This window comes from Mastomys coucha, unplaced genomic scaffold, assembly GCF_008632895.1.
Source record: "Mastomys coucha isolate ucsf_1 unplaced genomic scaffold, UCSF_Mcou_1 pScaffold10, whole genome shotgun sequence".
Lineage (NCBI taxonomy): Eukaryota > Metazoa > Chordata > Mammalia > Rodentia > Muridae > Mastomys > Mastomys coucha.
The window spans coordinates 6,141,577-6,155,876 of record NW_022196892.1 but is presented as its reverse complement, the minus strand read 5'-3'; the positions used below and the strand labels follow the sequence as shown (position 1 = coordinate 6,155,876).

The window sequence follows — 14,300 nt, the reverse complement described above, 5'->3', positions numbered from 1 at the left end:
CACATAACATGTGTGTGTGCATGCACATGTATGTTTGTATTTTCATATGAGTGTGTGTATGTGTGTGTGTAGGTATGTGTTCATGTCTGTGTACCTGTGTGTATGAGTGTGTATTGTGTGTGTATATGTGTGTGTATGTATGTGTGCACATGTGTATATGTGTACGTGTGTGTATATATGTGTGTGTGTGCATGTGCGTGCATACCTACAGTCTCATGTATCACAGTCAAGATTTGTCTTGAACTCTTGATCCTTCTGTGCTCAAGTGCTGGGATCAAAGGGATTTAGTACAGACCCTGGAAGATTCTTAAAACTCATATTTATTTAGGTATACTTCATAATTTACATATATATAATTTATCCATTTTAGTGTAAAGTTTTAAGAGTTTGACAAATGCATTTACTCAGATAACAAGAACACTGTTATCCCCTTAAGATCTCCATGTGTCCCTTTATAGACAATCTCACTTTCAACTCAGACTCTGGCAACCACTGACTCACAGGTTTTTTTTTTTTTTTTCTTTTGTATATCAGAAAGGGTCTGATATTTGAGCAAAAGCTATTGTAATAAACTATGTTATTATTCTGTAATCCTCATTTTATTTATAATTATAGTGTGTTTTAAACTCATTAAATAGTTGTTTTGAGCTGGGGAGATGGGTCATTTGTTAAAGCACTCGCATCTGAGCTTGATCCCTAGAACCCACTTACAAAAGCTGGGCATGGAAAAAGTGCCAGCACTGGGGGGGTAGAGACAGGTGAGTCCCAGGGGATCACTGTTCTGCCAACTTAACCTCTCAGTGAGCCCCAGGACAATGAAAGCTGAATAATTAAGATAGAGATCACTTGAAAAAGAACACTGGAGATTGACCTCTGGTTACCATATGTACATGTGCAGTTACTACCACACAAATACAATACACAATCTTGCATAAACATAGACACAGAAATTACTGTTGTGTGTCTTATTTCTTCTTCTGGAATTGTGTAAACACTAGAAAGGAAAGGAGTTATCTGGCCTCTCATTTCTGAATTTTTAAAATAATGTTACCAAGAAGATGCTCACAGATGTGATTGCATGAGCAATGAATAAATGTGATTCCATGCTCAGTGGGGAATGCCTTTAAGTTGCTATTCACTCATCAAAAGTGGTATCCAGGTCATTGTGTCACAAATCATAGCATTCAAACATTTCTGAAGAGAGTTGTAGTCCCACAGTTATTACAAATCAGATAGAGACACATTTAATGATGTGACATAGCTTTGGCCATCATTTTGCCCATGCACATGTTTACATTTGTTTATTTCATAGTATTTTCACCCCATATATTTTGTAGCAGATCTGACACGATGGTGAGGCTCAGGAGCAAGATCATGAAGTCCTCAAAGTCCAGCTTATTTTCTGTGTGCTCATCAAGATCAGAAAGGATGTCTTGGTATTTTGGTGTGGTTTCTTCTCTCTGAAAATAAAGAATAAGTGAACCTCTCTTGTATATAAACTTCATATTTAGAGGTGGTAAAGAGCAATGTGTATGTTATTAACAATCTAGCAGGGCCAGTGCCATCACATAAGCACTGGGGAAATCCTTCCATGGCTTGTCTCTGAAAATCCTTACACTAATCTTCCTGCATATGTACTTCTATTATACCTGAGCTGTGGTGGACCACCCGAGAATTAAGTAACTTGCTTCAAAGTAAGCAGCTTTTTCTGTGGAGCTAAGATTTCTGGCCTTATCTGCCTGATCCCAGAGTTATACTCTTAACTAGTAAGTTATTTTGCCTTTCTTCAGACACAGAATTTTCTATGTTTTCAGATTTAAATATATAATCTCTTCACTATAGGATGTAAAACTTATTTGTTTCCTGGACTGTGAGATTATTCAGAACCACAGAATAAACTGTGCTAGAAGAACGCACATTGCTTTGTGTGATTGTTCAACATTTAATCTGATTGTCAATCATACCCAGGCACATAGATGTCATACATAGACTGCAGGAAAACATCTGAACAGCAAGTAGATGGAGAGCCCTTTCAGTTTCAACCATTTCAAACAACAGCTGGAAACTTTGACATTAAGCACAGAAATGTCGTTTGAGTTGCTTTGGTGCATAGCTGTGTGTGCGTTCAGTTTAACCACAAATGCTCATCTGTGCACTGGCTGCAAAAGTTTCAGGAATGCTTGAGACATTTTTGGATTGGTGGTGCATTCCATTACAGTCTAAGCTCATCCTTGTCTCTCTAGGCTCGCTGTCCACAGGCCAACATCTTTAGAGTCAAAAGATCTCTTGACCATTTGCTACAAGATAGGTGAACAGTACTTGGAAAGGGGCAGAGCTCAATAAAAGATAGGACTTTCCTGTTGTGACTGCCCAGTTTTCCTAAAGGTCATGGTAGTGTAAGTTTTTCTGCTCCCTCTGTTTTGCATATGGAAGGATCAGGAGGCTGCTAAGCTCTGGTCACTGAAGGGTTAACCAGTCATTCTGTTTTAATATCTTCTAGGCAATGTTCACAGGTGCTAGTTTTACTGTATTTTACTAGTGATTATGTTTTTAGAAATTGTGCTTAGGTCTATAAGAAAGGTAACATTCTCTTTAAGACCTAGGCTTAGCAAAACAGAGCCACACATTTTACCAGAGGACTTCTCACTCCCTTTGCAGAGGGTTTAAAACAGTGGTTCTCAGCCTGTAAGTCACAAACCATTCAGAGTCCCGTGAGCATTTCACAGGGATCGGAAAGAGATAATTACATAATGATTCATAACAGTAGCAAAATTACAGTTATGAAGTAGCAAAGAGAACAATTTAATGGTTGGAAGTCACCACAACATGAACTATTTGATGGCCACTAGTGCTCACCCATCTGCCTTAGAGACAGAGAGCTTCACTGTTGGGCTAAGGCAGGGTTTTCATTTCATATGTTGACAAAGTTTAACCAGCACCATTGATCCAGAGGATGCCCTTGGATGAACCATCCCTTCCATTGCCCTGAAATAAGGCTTGGCTTCCTGGATCTGTTCACCACAGAGACTGCATTCAGACATGGCTGTGTCTGCTGCAGAAACTGGCTGCCTCATTTGCTTTTACTGACACTGTAGGACACAAAGCTGAGGGCATCTTCCTAATGAATGATATTTTTAGAAGGATGACAGTTTATATCAGGATGATGTTCCCACTCACTCCTCCTTATGCTGGTTAAATGCTCTCCAGAGATCTGACCCCTAGGGGTCTTTGTTCTCTCTGGGATACATAATTTATTTTGGTAATAGATGCAGGCAAATATGACAATAAGATCAGTTCCCGCCTCTTTATTTAAAAGCCCCTCCCCAAACAGTTTATCTCAAGTTCTACCAAGTATTTCTGCTTAAAAAGTTTTTGCTTAAAAAATATTTTCAAAACATGCAGTTATAATACAGAATACTTAGAAAAATATTTTAACAAGAAAAATTAAGCATAACTCTCAAAGAATACTAAGCCTCATTATCATTACTTTCTAGTTGTGTGTGTCTATCTATGTGTGTGTGTGTGTGTGTGTGTGTGTGTGTAGAAAGAGGGGTGTGAGTGTGTTATGTATATATGATATGTGTGTTGTATGTGTAATGCAGGTAGGTGTGCATTTGGAAGTCAGAGGACAACCTCAGGTGTTCATCCTCATCTTCTGCCTTGTTTGACTCAGGCTCTCCCATTGCTTACCTTTCAATACACGCACATAGGGGGCCAGATTGCTTCCAGGGATTCTCCTGACTCCAACTCCCATCTTATTCTAGCACTGCTGGGTACACTTGCTATGATGGGTGCTGAAGATTCAAACTTAGGCTCTCATGCTTGTGTAGCAAGTGTTTTACTTATTGAGCCATCTCCTCGGATCCCTGCAGTCATTTTCATATATGTTATACCATACATATGTACACATACATACACAGTCACACACATACACACACACACACACACACACATACACTGACACATATATACACATACATTGACAGAACTACAGGCTCACTGAAAGCTATAAAGGATCTGGCTCTTCCCAGCAAGTGATATATTATATAATTTAGCATACTAAAACCATATACATATACATATACACATACACATACTTATAGAAAGACAATTGTTATCTTTTTAATATCTCAGAGCATACTAGGAACATATAGACAATTTTTACATATTTTGTTAGAACAGGCTCTTGCTCATCAAAGGGAGCAGAGTAAATCTTGGTGGCTTAGGCTTGGGTATATCCTCTTTTCTTTCTTGTAAAATTTCCATTGGTCAGCATAGTCACAAAGTATGAACTTATGCATATGACATCATGTAAATCAATAGTAGAAGGTGTCAGAAAAATTAAATAATATAACAGGTAATTCTTGCTCATACTTACACTATATTTATTTTTTAATGTTCAGAATCTTTTCTTTGGTTTCTCACAGCAAGAATGGTTCCAGTATTTTGCCATTTGACTATTCAGCTGGAATTTCAGCTCTTAGCCACCATGCCCACATGTTAGCTCATTCATCACATTAAGTGGACAACTTAGATACAGGATATAGTCAATAAACATTTGTTGATTGAAATAATACGATGACATCCTGGAGCTGGAGTTCCTTGCTGTTTGGTGTGAGGCTTGTCTATAATTCTCTTACCTCTGTGAAATTCCTAAACTGAGTTTGTAGCAGATTCTTGGCAGTGGCTCTCCCAAGTTTGCCATCAGGGTCAGAGGCATTTCTGAAAACCAGAGCAATAGTAGCAATGGCTTTTTCCAGATCTGACCCCTTCTTCAAAGCTAGGAGAGGAGAAATGTGCAGTGAAGAATCAGAATGAGAATGATGCTTTGTGCAAACCCAGGGATGTGTCTTCCACAGGAACTGTGGGGAATAAGTTTGAAATTGTGTCAATGTGACCCAGTGCTTGGGCACATTGCCCCTCTTCTTAATTACTCCCTGTTTGGGATTATCTGACTCTGTCTCTTTAAGCAATACAGCACAAAGTTTCCTTTCACAGCATTTGAGCTAGAAGGGCTGAGATTTGACACCTGCTTACCATGTGGCCCTGGGAAAGCCCCTTACTTCATTAAGCCTTGGTTTTCTAATATGTACTTGCATTCAGTTACTCAGCAAATATTTACCAAGTACCTACTGCATGCTAATCTTATCTTTTGGTATTAAGGAGACATCATGTAAAGACTTCAAGTCCTGTTTTCATGCAATTTATATTCTGTTAGAGATGGTGTTACTTCATGTGAGTATGATAAGAGTAATAGCATCAGGGCAAGCTGTGACATAGTTACATTTGCATCTCAGGTCTTTTACTCAAATACTGTGATGCTCCAGTTTCTCTAATTTAGGGTCCTTGATGGGGAAGACAGTGCTGATTCCTTCCTTCCCAGTGGGCAGCATCCAATGCACACAGAGATGCAAAGACCCATTTAAACAACTCTATATACCAATACATCTGCAGGGACAAGACAATCGCACTTTATAGCTGTGCCATGTTGACTTTTCTCTCCAACTTGACAACACTCTCCATGAAGCCAGAGGCCACCCCTTTGTTTTCAACCCTATATTCCCAATAGCACCAATGTCTGCTGCATAGTAGGGCTAGTCAAAGCCGTGAGTGAGTGAGTGAGTGAGTGAGTAAGAGGAAGAGCAATATATCTCACAGCTCTCAGATCAGGCAATAGGCAGCTGTCATGGAGTCAATGAATGCTCAGTTAGAGGAAGGCTCAGTACACCAAAGAGACAAGATTAGATGTGATCTCTGCTCATATGTGTCTTATGATTTAGTAGATAAATAAGCATTAATCAAGAGGATACATATAAATATACATGCATATTTGGGTTTTATATATTTAATAATGCATAAAAAAATCTGTTTTATTTTTTCTTCCTTTCAAGCATTTGGCTTTGTCACTATTTTTATTGTGCCACTTTGGCAGGTGTTAAGAATATGTCAGCATGCTCTTTGTTTGTACTTCTAATGACTAACTAGGCTAAAAAATCTTTTTGTGTGTTTATTTACCATCTGTGTACATTTCTTGATGAAATATCTATTGAAGTCTATTAATGAACTTTGTCCATATTTAGATGGAAAGTTTAGAATATTTCAATTTTGAAAGTTCTGAATCTACTTAAGATATGTCATTATAGCATAAGAGATTTTTAAGCATTTTCTCCTAGTCTATAGATTATCTTTTAAATTTCTTCTTTTAATGTGTGCACTTGTATGTTTGTGTGTGTGTGTGTGTGTGTGTGTGTGCAAGGATGCATGTGTCCCATGATATGTGTATTTGTGGAATTAGTGAACAACTTGTAGGGGTCAGTTTTCTCTTACAATAGGGACCGAACCCAGGTCAATAGGCTTGCATGACAAAGGCCTTTAGCCCACTGAACCATCCTACCCATGTCCCACCTGCTGTATTTTAATTTTTTCAGCAGGTTCTTTTTTCAGGGAAAGGTATTTTATTTTGATGGGTCCAATATCTCAAGACTTTCCTTTTGGAATCATTTGTTTTATTTTTCTCTTAAAGATTTCTCACTCCCACCCCCACAAAAAAACTTTATGTTCCATTTAAGTTAATAATGGATTCCAACTCAATTTTGAGTAAAGTAGGTGACTCAAAGTGAAGTCATGTCTTTGCTTCATCTGGGGATGACCCCATTGCTCCAGTACCAATACTTGAAAGCATTTCCTTCACTGAACTCTTTTTGTCCAAAGTTGGCTGAGGGTCTAGAGAGATAACTCAGAGTTGAAGAGCACTGGCTCTTCAGAAGACTTGGGTGCACTTTTCAGCATGGCATCTCATAATTGTCTCTAGTTCTGGGGCATCTGACAGCTTCTCTGGCCTCCACAGGCATCAGATACACACACTTGATATACAAACACATACAGGAAAAAGCCAATTCACAAAAAATTAAAAACAACAGCAGCAACGACAACATAGGGTAAAGAAGAAATCAAAGATTTTAGTGTAAGAGCCAAATGTAGAGAAAGATAGGCAGTTCCTTTTTCTTTTGAGACAGACTTTCTGTAGCCCTGGCTGTCTTAGAACTTACTTTGTAGATCAGGTTGGCCTTGCACTCAGATATCTACCTGCCTTTGCCTTTGGAGTGCTGGGATTAAAGGTGTATGTCACTATTCCCAGCTGAGAACTTTCAGAAAATTGACCACAATAGCACATCAAATAATCCTAAAGATTGATAAAACGGGATTGTGTACCATGAAAAACAAAAACAAAAACAAAAACAAAAACCTCTGTACAGCAATAGAATCAATTTCCAGAGCAAAGCATAGCCTGCAGAGTGGAGGAAAGTCTGCAGCTGACAGGTATTAATGTCTAGAACCTATAAGGACTTCAAAATTCAATTTAAAAAGTCAGCCTATGAATAAATAAGACTAATGAACTGAATCGGTGGTGCTCAAAGGAAGACATACAGATGACAGAAGTACGGGTAAAAGTTCAGAAGTGTGGGGGCAGATAGAGGAGGGAGGGAGGAGAGAGGGAGAGAAAGAGAAGGAGTAAGGGAGGGAGAGAATGCAATGCATAAAAGTATGAGTGTGAAATACACACAGAGGGGGTAGAGGAGAGGGGGAGAGAGAGAGAAGGAGAGAGGAGAGAGAGAAGCAGAGTAGAGAGAGAGAGAGGAGGAGGAGGAAGCAGAAGAGGAGGAGGAGGGAGAAAGAGAGAAAGAGAGAGAGAGAGAGAGAGAGAGAGAGAGAGAGAGAGACAGACAGACAGACAGACAGACAGACAGACAGACAGACAGACAGACAGACAGAATATATGTGTGTGTGCATTTTCAGACCTCTGGTCAGTTCCTTGAGTCTGTGTTCTGTACCTTTCTTTGTTGACTGACATTCTGCTCTCTTGGTAACTGTAACTATAAACAAATTCTTACCAATCTAGAGAGTGGCTCTTGTTACTTCATGCATTTTCCATACTGTTGTGGTTATTCTAGAGCCTTTTCTCTTCAAATAAAGTTTAGATTAAGTTTGCTGGTCTTAAGAAATCTGCTGGGATGTTTAATACATATTGCACTAAAGACCAGTTTGGAGGCAAACCAATGTCTTTGTTTTTTGGAAAGCACTTGGTTTCTCCTTCAAACTATCATTTAATCAGTGAAGACCAAATAGGACTTGGCTGGTGTACTGGCTGGTTTTGTGTGCCAACTTGACACAGGCTGGAGTTATTACAGAGAAGGGATTTTCAGTTGGGGAAGTGCCTCCATGAGATCCAGCTGTGGGGCATTTTCTCAATTAGTGATCAAGAGGGTAGGGCCCCTTGTGGGTGGTGCCATCCCTGGGCTGGAAGTCTTAGATTCTATAAGAGAGCAGGCTGAGCAAGCCAGGGGAAAGCAAGCCAGCAAGGAACATCTCTCCATGGCCTCTGTGTCAGCTCCTGCTTCCTGACCTGCTTGAGTTCCAGTCCTGACTTCCTTTGGTGATAAACAGCAATGTGGAAGTAAGCTGCATAAACCCTTTCCTCCCCAACTTGCTTCTTGGTCATGATGTTTGTGCAGGAATAGAAACCCTGACTAAGACAGCTGGTAACAGGTTACCAGTAAGTGGGAGAGCTGGCATTCAAAATGTCAAAAATCTGAGCTGATGCACTCAGGCAACGGTCTGCTTGCTTTTTTCCTGTTGAGCCTGCAATGCTTTGGACTGTGCCTTGCAACAATTTGCTCCGTCAACAGCTAAGAAACTTACTTTACTCTCCTTCTCCTCAGTCTCCCTTTTACTTTCAGAGTCTCAATTTTATGCTCTTGTGATTTGTGCTTTTGACTTGTAACTTCTGTTTCTCCTGATCTGAAATGTCAACTTCCTAGGGATACCAGCCTCAGAGAAATGTCACTCACTTCTTAGCTCTTTCTTGCCCCATCCCTAGCTATCTCATCCCTCAATCTCTGCCACTTCCAGGAAGTGTCTAGCATGTTACTGCTCACTAAATACTGGGAGATGGGCACGTTTCTTATAGCTCCTGGTCTGTCCATCCATATGTGTGTGTGCATGTACATGTACACATGTACTGTGCTACTTTGTCCATTTTTAATAATCTTGATGTCAAATTTAAGATGCTGAAGAATGATTCCTATGTACAATGTCTTGTTTTGAAGAAGTGGTTGCCTGGATGGAACACATTAATTATTTTTTAGGAAATAAATCCATGATTAATTTGAACTGGTCAATTTGTTGAACAATAACCAAAAAACAGAGATGGTATAACAAGATCTTCTCTACTGAGTCTGTCCTTGGAGGACAGCAGTTGGTGACACTCTGCTGGATGTGCCTGCCTGGTGAGTTCCTTAAAAATGATGGGCATCTTATTTTGTTATACAGTTCAGGGGCCTTTCAAACATAATCTTATTTAATGCTGTCTCACACCCACAGGGGTGGGTACTATTTGTGTCTCAGTTTTACATATTAGAAACCTACTCTTGGAGAGATTATGCTTAGTAAAATCACACCGCTCAGAGATGGAAGGGTCTATATAACTGCAAAGCCGACAGAAAGACCAGCTATTTTGGAGTAAGTCTGTGCAAAGGCACCTATGCTGGTTGTGGAAGGTAGGCATTTCCCAGCCCTGGTGGAGTTTAAGTCTGGTTCTCTGAATGGGACTCCATCTGGATGATACAACTTCACATTCTTATCCTACCTCTCTTAAAAGCACACATTTTTCTCCCAACTGTAAAATAACATATGCTCATGGTAAAAATAGAGCTGGAAATATTTAAATTAAGAGATAGCAAAGAGTTGTTTGTCCTACCAATGTGGAAGATATTTTTCTAAGGCCTTTTTGTGTCCCATCTTCACAGTTTGCTTCTTCCCTTAATAAACCCAGCAGGTTGTCGCCTAACATTTTCTCTGTCTGCCTTGTACAGACTCATGAATTATTAGAAGCATATTGTAAGTGACCATTTTGTGTTATAAAAGGAAAGGCAGCTCTTATTACTGTCCTGTCTTTAGGATTTGGGCATGGGTATGGGTGAAAATCAGCTCTTCAGGACTGCTTTGTGTTACTCTCTTCTTTACCATAACCCATTGAAGTCAATTTTGAACTATTTACAGTTCATTCCTACTCTATGCATCTCATAAGAAGATAACATGCAGCATTTGATCTAGGCTTCAGAACAACACTGACCTCTTAGAATAGACCACAGCAGTGAATACTGGGTAGTAGATGTGACTCAACTCATTTAATGCTTGGGCCAATCCTTTGAAGTAGGTCCAGTTTACAGATGAGGAAATTGAGGCATAAAGAGATTGAATAACTTACCCAAAGTCACAAAACCAAACTGGTTCCTTTCTCAAGTTCTCACTGATTCTAAGAGTTTTCCAGGAAACTATTCTTCAGGAGTCTTTCTTAAAACAACAGAGGGGCTTTGTTGCCCCTCTGTTGTACTTCTTTTATTCCCTAAGCATATCATCTCCATAGCTCTCAAATTTAAAACTTTGTATTATCTCGTCTGTCTCCCAGATCCGTGTTATCCAAGGAAATAGACTGCAAACCACAATAGTAATTTAACACATTCTCGTAAGTAAATTAAAAGACTAAGAAGAAATGAGTAAAATTGCAATATGTGTGTTAAACTGAACTGACAACTTCAGAGCCATTTTCTGTGTTTGCCTCTTTCTTTTCCCTAAAGCATGGGATAGTACACATTAAGCACTGGATTTGGTGAGACCCTAGCAAATTAGTATTGCAGAATCACCACAGTTAACTCTATGAGGTATCAGAATCATCTCAATTTAGAAAATTTTCTCATAGAAGTTACTTTTTCAAGTGAAAAAGAGGCATCTTGTTGAGCACACATCTTCTGCCCAAGTATATATAGGTAGTATAGACAAATCTGACAGTTCCTAAGGCCCTGTTCAATATTCCCCAGGTCAACAAGTCCCCTAATACTCTCCTACCTTGGTATTAAATACATTTGTGTACTTACCCTATATCACTAACCCCTAAACACATGAAGAGCATAAATCCAAATAGAATGGAGAGAAAAAGTTTCATGAATGTTTGATGTTTAACCAGATCTTGGGCATTCTTGTTTGATGTTTTATCTCACTTGGCCACTCTTGAGCTTATTAATTTTAACTCTCGGCCTGTTGTTATGGAGCAGGAGAGGTATACATGTCAACCCATCCATGGCTTACCTTTGATTGAAGCTAGTTGTTTAGATATTGAAACACTGCCAACAAAATAAAAGAAATATAGTGATTTTCAAGTTCAGACACTGATGTCTGCATAAAGCAATACATGATTTAAAGCATTGTCTTCAACAGATGTCCTTGCAAGTACTTGCCACATAGTTAAAAAAAAAAAAAAAAAAAAAAAAAAAAAAAAAAAAAAAAAGCATGGCCATGGCTGGCCCTAATGCACAAATCCACATATTCCTGATTCTTATATGGCCCTGTGACTTCAGTTCCTTCAACTGGGAAGGGAACAAAGGAGAAGGTGTTACTGTGAGCTTCTCTGTGGCCAGGAAGATGGAATGCAGAAGTCCTTCCTAGCTCTTTGAAGCCACTTGTAGATGCTGGGGCTGTCATCATTCCATGTTACTACATAGCTGCTTGGAGTGAAGCTGTCATAGACCTGGAACTCCACTCAGATGAAAAAGGAAAATCATAAATTCTTGTTTATAAAACAGTATAGAGTGCTAAGCTTTAAGTGCATTTCCTCTAGCTATTTAGCCTACCTCCCTAATCTGGGAATGAGATGCATTAGTGGGTGGTAGAGACATGTTCTCTTGCAGTTTAGGGTCTAGTGAGAAAGACAGATATCAAACAGGTAATGCCTTACTGATCAACAGAAACACATACAAAGAGAAGGGCTAACCTTGTCTACAGTCAGGGTAACAAAACAAGCCTAGTGAATCAGTGAAACAGGAGGAGGCATGCTTCCAGTAGAGGGTGCATTTTACTGAGAGAGTCCCTGAAGTAAGGGAAATGATGAAAGAACTCAAGCAAACACAATTGGAAACTAAAGAAAGGAAACTGGGTAAAGGTAAGGCTCCAGGGTTAGGATTTGAGATTACTGAGACTTAGAGCCTCATAAAACAAGGCAAGTGGGGACCACATGTCAGAGATGTATTTGGGAAATATTTCACCTCCAAATCTGAAGTAGGTAGAAAGTAGCCCTATGGAAGACAAGAAGAGGGCAGCCACTTTATAAGCAGTACATCAAAATTTGTACGATTTTTCACATCTCCCATTCTCAAATGGTAGGAAAAACAAAGAACAACAGGGCATGGTCGGCAGTGGAATACTGTTGCACGTCCTTAGAAGGGAATTTTGGATTGGAGACCTGGATTTGGCATCAAGTATTAGGGGTGTTACTGCTTTTTGGTGGGGGAAGCTTTACTTTTCTCCCTTGTAGGTACTGCCTGCCTGCCCACAACACATGTTAGGACCCCCAGGCTCTTCTCTGTGAGTTCCTGCTGATTTTCTGAAACCTCTACACCTCTAGGATGTGTGGCAGGTTTAAGGAGGTGCCATCTTTTCCCTTTTCACAATATACACTTAAGATGGAGGAGGTGCCATCTTCATCCCTTTCACTATGTGCACTTAGGATGGAGGAGGTGCCATATTTTCCCTTTCACTATGAGCACTTGCCATATGGCACGTGTTGGTTTTTATCACCTGATTGATTTTCTGTCTCCTCCATTAGAAAGTGAAGCCTCTGACAAGCCAGAGCTCAACAGTTTATCCCACAGAGAGTACCTTACTCTGACTGGCAGAGTACCTTATTCTTGTTAAGTGTTCCAATACTGCTTTTGGACTTAATGTTGGTATCATAAATGGGATTCCATGAAAAGGAACATTTTTGACTTGTTAGACCCAGTTTACACATTTGAATGATGTGAACATTTCTCCCATCAAGGATACATTTGAAGACTACATTGTACAGTAGAAATGAGAACCAAGTTTAATTTGCAAATATATCTCAAGAGGCAATCAAAGATCTTTGTGTAATTCCATATTTTCAGTTCACAGGCAAAGCGTCAAGTTTGTTCTCCTTGTTTCTCCATCTTAACTTTAATTTGGACTTGGATTGCCAGAGACAGCAAGTTTTCAATGTCATGGCTATCAACTTATGGAGATGATTAGACTGGAACTATATCTACAAGTTTACTGAAACCCTCTAAAGGCAAGTCAAAAGTCACTGACCTTTTAGGCATTTCACTAGGTGCTGAAATGGATGCTGGGGCTTCAGAAGGACTGGGCTCTTCTTTTGAGTGGATCGTGTGGTCCCAGGTGCTATGCATACAGCCGCCCATACTCTGGCTTCCCCTGTTGTGTATCGGCCCATCCTAAGCAACAGTCACCTGCTCACTGTTACTAATGTAATTCATCCCATGGCAACTGAACAATGACACTTGAAAAACTTTCTCCCAGTGTTATTGAATGTAGGTGTTGAATCATATGTTTAATCAATATCTGAGTGTCTCTTGTGGGCCACATGCTATTCAGGGTTCTACAATCAATAGGACAGTGATCGGGATTTGACACAAATCTTAGTCTCAGTGTGTTTACTGGAATGACTAACATTAATTAGGTAGATGTTTAAAATGTGGTAGCTGTAAAGCGCTGTCCTATGTAAGCCAAGAGGTCAGTCAGCCATCAGGTGAAGCATCCTTCAGGAAGTGACACTTGATGGGTAGATGTTAACTAGGTGCAAGGGCAAGTGGTCTATATTGGAGGTAAGGCTGTGACATCTATTGTGTGCTGATCAGAACAGAGAAGCACAAAGGTCCCTGTGACTGATGGACAGTGTAGCTTTCATGGAAGCTGAAGAGAAGAACGGTTATGCAGAGACCTGCAGACCACAGCGGAGGGTTCCGTGTCTAAGTCAAAACAAGGAGAACCCATTGTAAGGTTAGTGAAACTAGATTTACAGTTTGGGTTCCTTATCTCAGTCAAATGAATCTAATTCAGAGACAACGGGTCTAGTAATTGCTGAAGTCATTGTTGAAGTGATGAGAGGAAACAGGAAGAGAAGGTGCAAGAGTCATCATTCAGGATGCACACTGGCCTGTCACTGCTGTCTCTGGTCACTAGTGACAGTCAGTGTGACCGTGTCATCCTGCTGCCTGCTTCTTTTTATTTATTTATTTTATTATTTATTTATTTATTTATTTAGAGACAGGGTTTCTCTGTGTAGCCCTGGCTATCCTGAAGCTTGCTCTGCAGACCAGGCTGACCTTGTACTCAGAGATCTGCCTGCCTTTCTTCCCTAGTGCTGAGATTAAAGGCATGCACCACTACTGACTAGCTGCCTTCTTCTTTTAAAAAATTGATTTGTGCTGGGT

The 14,300-nt window shown here is 39.8% G+C and overlaps 1 protein-coding gene across 1 annotated transcript; it reads right to left on the bottom strand.

Annotated features, from left to right (window-relative positions):
- Positions 1–532: 532 nt before the first annotated feature.
- On the bottom strand, positions 533–13,282 carry Sntn (sentan, cilia apical structure protein). Its single transcript, XM_031345313.1, has 4 exons — positions 13,159–13,282; positions 11,146–11,180; positions 4,641–4,780; positions 533–1,460 (listed from the first exon to the last, which is right to left on the bottom strand). The coding sequence occupies exons 1-4, from the start codon at positions 13,266–13,268 to the stop codon at positions 1,302–1,304; spliced, it is 444 nt and encodes a 147-aa protein (XP_031201173.1). The 5' UTR covers positions 13,269–13,282; the 3' UTR covers positions 533–1,301.
- Between the last annotated feature and the right edge of the window lie 1,018 nt (positions 13,283–14,300).